This window comes from Cariama cristata, unplaced genomic scaffold, assembly GCF_000690535.1.
Source record: "Cariama cristata isolate BGI_N322 unplaced genomic scaffold, ASM69053v1 scaffold4227, whole genome shotgun sequence".
Classification (NCBI taxonomy): domain Eukaryota; kingdom Metazoa; phylum Chordata; class Aves; order Cariamiformes; family Cariamidae; genus Cariama; species Cariama cristata.
The window spans coordinates 1,224-6,145 of record NW_009628184.1 but is presented as its reverse complement, the minus strand read 5'-3'; the positions used below and the strand labels follow the sequence as shown (position 1 = coordinate 6,145).

The following is a 4,922-nucleotide window of genomic DNA, read 5'->3' as shown; positions in this document are numbered from 1 at the left end:
AAGAATTATTGTGGCAGTGAAAATAGAATAAAGTTGCCATTAACATTCATAATTAAAAAAACCCAACCAACCAGAAAGCGTCTGTTTGAGGGTAGGCTGAAATGCTCTACAGGATGCATTGACTGAACTGACTGTAATGGGAGATCAGACAGTCAGCATACAAAGAAATACTTAAACACAGATATCTTAAACTGGAGGTCAAGATCATTTACTCATCCTCAGTCTTAACAACTTTTATTTCCTATAGCTAACACTTCTGCACAGCTAGAGACAATGTGAACACTTTACAATATGCCAACATTTTCATGAATTACCCTGAGTATAAAATCATAAACAGCTGCACCATAAAACCTATGCTTGTATCTAAATACATAAATGAATTTTTTGATATTTGAACCAGTAATATAGACTCTTTATCTATCTCCTTCACAAATTCAGTTATAAACAGTACCATATTATTAAGCTGTCTCCAGTACAGTCTTACAACAGCATCATCTTCCTAGACTCTGAGGCCAAGACAAAAATTGGTTATGAGGTACAACATCTAGAAAAATCCACAAAACACCACACTCACCAGCAGCAACCCATGCAAATTCACTTACAAAGCAGTAATATACACCCAGGCCATCAAATACCCTTGCATTTATTCTGAAGACAATATTCAGAATACCCATCCAAATAATCTGAAGAAAGTTTTTACCCAAAAGGGATATTTTTCTAGAGATGTAGACCAGTCTTGACAGTGTTAACTTGAGCACTGTTTAAGAACTTACTTCACACTGAAGGAAAACCCCATTGTCTCACACTGTCTTGCCCTGGAACTGATAATGGAAAGTTATGAAAAAGTTTCAATCTATACTTAAAAACCATCCTACCTTGAAAAAAATCTTGTCAAAGCCAGTTTTACTTATCTTTGCTTAAAGAACCATGCTCTCACTAAAGTAATTACCAAAAATGACATTCTAGAGCGTGGCCCAAAATGCATCAAATAGATCTACAACTATACTGAACAATAAACATAAAACCTGCAAGCAGCATAATGACCAGCATACTACGTATCACCCAGAAGAGAATCATCAAAATACCCAGATTCTACATCAACACTTCTCAATTACAACAAACTTCATCCAGTCCATCAAATGTCCTTATGATGATCATGCAGATTAAACTAAGCAATCACTATGCACAGGAAGGGATTTGCACAGACAAGCAAATTAAGACAAACATCCCGTTACCAATAGAAGGATATTTCTTACATCTTTCCCTTTCCAATCTCTCAGTCCTGAACTTCAAGAAAGACCTATAAAATACCTTCAAAAATAGGAGGTGAAAACTAAAATTCTTAACTCTACTGAGCACCAAAAGTCATGAAAGTAAGGGCTTAATGGCACATTAACCTCCCTCCCCCAAAATGATTCATTCTTTCCTTCAGGAGAAATATCCCTCTTTTTCTTCTCCCAACTCCTCCTCCACCCATCTACTGCAGAAGTGCTATACTTCCAGAGATGATCTAACTTACAGGTAATTAACTTCTAAGGAATTGTTCTTATATGTTTTTAGCTCTTAAGTTTGCAGCTTCTATTTCAGGCTTAAAGAATGATTAAAAAGTAAAAAAAAAAATCATCTCTTTCCTACTTAAACTTGACAGGCTTAGGAAATATCTCTTCCTATAAGCCCTGCCTTGCTTGTGTCCTTAGAAAATCATAGTTATAACAACATTATCACTATTCAAAAACGTTAATATTTCTACATGGTAAGTCTGTGGAGGAATGGACAGATAATTTTAATACCACTGCTACTGATAAGGTAATTAGGCATACTGTGTGGTCAATTATATCAAAACAAGAGCAGCATTAAGTAATTCCATACAGAATTCCTTTTAGTTTTGCTTTGATGATTTCAAGTGGTCAAGTTGCTTCCCACATGATGGAGGAAAAAAATTTTGGCATGTCAATCTCTTCCACACCCCAGCCTCACCTCTGAATCATGGCGTTTAAAATTTAAGAAAAACACTTTCTGTCCACAAAGAAGTAAGAAGTGACCAAAAGTGCAAGTCAATATGGTGATCCTAGAGCAGACATACTGCTAAAAACGATGAAAGAACAGGGCAGGTCTCAAAGAAAAAATAAGACCAACTCTCCATTTCATTCAGGTGGTTTTGTCCAGTCATGGAAAGACTATTTTGCAAGATGGTGCAGAGAAGAAATTAATAGAGTTGTCAACACTGATAATTGCATTTTGAAAGAGAATGGGAAGAAAATATGTGAATAACATCAGAGATAATTAAAGATCAGAGAGGAGGGGGAAAAATGGACGTTACCTGCAGGAACATAATCTCTCGAAATGTTCTCTAGAAATAAACAACAACAAAAAAAGTTTATTATGACCTCAACAGAATGATAGAACAGAGTATGGTCTTCCAGTGACAGTGTTAAATCCATCCTAATCTCTAAAGCAGAGGAAACCCTTATATAGTAGACAGGCTACGAAAAACCCAGTTGCTCACTAGAGAGTCACAAGTGTGCTCTCTGTGCTTAGACTCTATAGCATAACAGTATAAGGCAGAATCAAATTGTGCATGCCTATGAAGACACTTTTTCCTCAAGGACATCAAACGGTATTTTGTAGATGCCATGATATACAAAGCTTGACATTTACTGCTCCTTTTTATCCTAATATAGCTGTAGACTGTATTATTACATGCATAATGTCAAATAACTAACATCTTTCAGAGACATAAATCCTGAAAATATCTTTCAGGACATGTTAGAACAATGATTTCTCACCTGAGCATCTGTTCTGTTCCTGAAAGCATCAAAAATCTTTTTAACAGCAACTATTTCTCCTGTCCTGCGATCGATTGCTTTCCATACAATGCCATAAGCCTAAGGAGAAAAAAGGACAAATGAACAGTGTACTATGACATCTTAAGCACAGTTGAGACCTTCAGTGTGAAAGCAGAATATACTCAACAGAGGGACTGAAAGAAGAGGTAATCATCCCCTACCTAGAAGAGAGATTAGGCCAATGAGCAATACTTGGTTGAGTCAAGGACTAAGAACATCTAGACTAAGTCAGACCAAAGTCCACAAGGTCAAGCATCTTGGCCCCTAAAGCAGCCAACAGCAGATGTATATGCTCATGAAGTTCAGCAAGGCCAAGTGCACGGTCCTGCACCTGGGTCAGGGCAACCCCCAGTACCAATACAGGCTGAGGGAGGATTGGATTGAGAGCAGCCCTGCAGAGAAGGACTTGGGGGTGCCGGTGGATGAAAAACTGGACATGAGCTGGCAATGTGTGTTCATAGCCCAGAAAGCCAACCCTATCCTGGGCTGCAACAAAAGAAGTGTGATCAGCAGATCAACGGAGGGGATTCTGCCCCTCTGCTACGCTCTTGTCAGAGCCTCCTCTGCAGTACTGCCTTCAGCTCTGGGGTCCCCACCACAAGAAACACACGGACCAGTTAAAGCGGGTCCAGAGGAGGGCCATGAAAATGGTCTGAAGGCTGGAGCACCTCTCTTATAGAGAACGGCTAAGAGAGTTGGGGTTGTTCAGCCTGGAGAAGAGAAGGCTCTGGGGAAACCTCATTGTGGCCTTTCAATACTTAAAGAGGGCCTGTAAGAAAGATGGAGAGACTTTTTACCAACGCCTATAGTGACAGCATCATAGAATCATTTAGGTTGGAAAAGACCTTTGAGATCATTGAGTCCAACTGTTAACCTAACACTGTCAAGTCTAGCAGTAAACCATGTCCCTAAGCACCACAAGGGATGGTGACTCAACCACTTCTCTGGGCAGCCTGTTCCAGTGCTTGACAACCCTTCTGGTGAAGAAATGTTTCCTAATGTCCAGTTTAAACCTCCCCTGGTGCAACTTCAGGCCATTTCTTCTCATCCTATCACTTGTTACTTGGGAAAAAAGAAGAGACATCCCAATTGCCGATAGTGTAGTATTATAGTACTTATGTGAGATACTTATGCTCCAACTGTTTGTACTTCCTGATGCACAGCAAAGGACCTGAGCCCATACTCCAAGACCACGCATATTCTTGGGAAGCTGGCCTCAATGTCGCTATCCAAGTATTCAAGCATGAAAACCGCTCAATATCACACATTGTGTGATATTGAGAAAACAAAATCTGTTTTGCTTTGTACGAGTATTTAAATATTAACCAGGCATTTCTGAGTGAGAAATGACCCCGTTGTGCAGATGTAAGGCATCTCCCAGAATGTGGAAAGTTAAAATTCAAATCTATGACCTAAAAATAAGAAAACTGGATCTGTACCACAAGGGACGCTGAGTAATCACCATTTGCAAGTATCACACAGACATCCAGAATAGGGAAAACTTGGGTGGAGGTTCCTGTTCCCTTAGTAGACAATACAGCTTTTAATTAAAAAAATAAACCAGTAACTGTTTGAATTCCCTCACTGTACAAGAACATCTTATCTCCCTCGCTGCTGCACTTCTCTGCTCTATTTTTTGGGCAGTCCTCACCTGTTTCAGGGACTCCAAGAGCCTTTTAAGTGCTCAGATAAGCACATCAGCTGTGTACATGCACAATACGTACAGAACTTTCTGCATACGAGAGGCATAAAACACAGGTATTTAGGAGACTGGAACCACTTGAGTTAAGAGCTCAACTAGTAGTTTTGATAATGTCAGTGATGCCTAGATGATGGACCTGAAGCCACTAAAGTCCTTTAAATACTTGAATGTATGTAGTTATGTTTGTGAAGCAGTCTCTAAATAGAATTCTCAAACAATTTGGTATTTCAGATGAAAGAATAATGTCATTCTGCTCAAAGAACGTAGCATGTTAAAAGACACAATATATTACATTCACTTAAATGAGAAAGCTGATAACTAGTAACAAGATGGCAGCAAACTTCAAGTCAGAGGCAAACTTAGAATGAAATACA

At 39.0% G+C, this 4,922-nt stretch overlaps 1 protein-coding gene across 1 annotated transcript in view; it reads right to left on the bottom strand.

The window, feature by feature from the left end:
• MAPK15 (mitogen-activated protein kinase 15) overlaps window positions 1-4,044 on the bottom strand; it is a 17,833-nt gene extending 13,789 nt beyond the window's left edge. The window contains exons 1-3 of the mRNA XM_009704688.1: window positions 3,910-4,044; window positions 2,787-2,885; window positions 2,321-2,350 (exon numbers count right to left, since the gene is read on the bottom strand). Of these exons, the coding sequence (XP_009702990.1) occupies window positions 2,321-2,350; window positions 2,787-2,885; window positions 3,910-4,044 (264 nt within the window). The remainder of the gene's footprint in view (window positions 1-2,320; window positions 2,351-2,786; window positions 2,886-3,909) is intronic.
• Window positions 4,045-4,922: the final 878 nt, after the last annotated feature.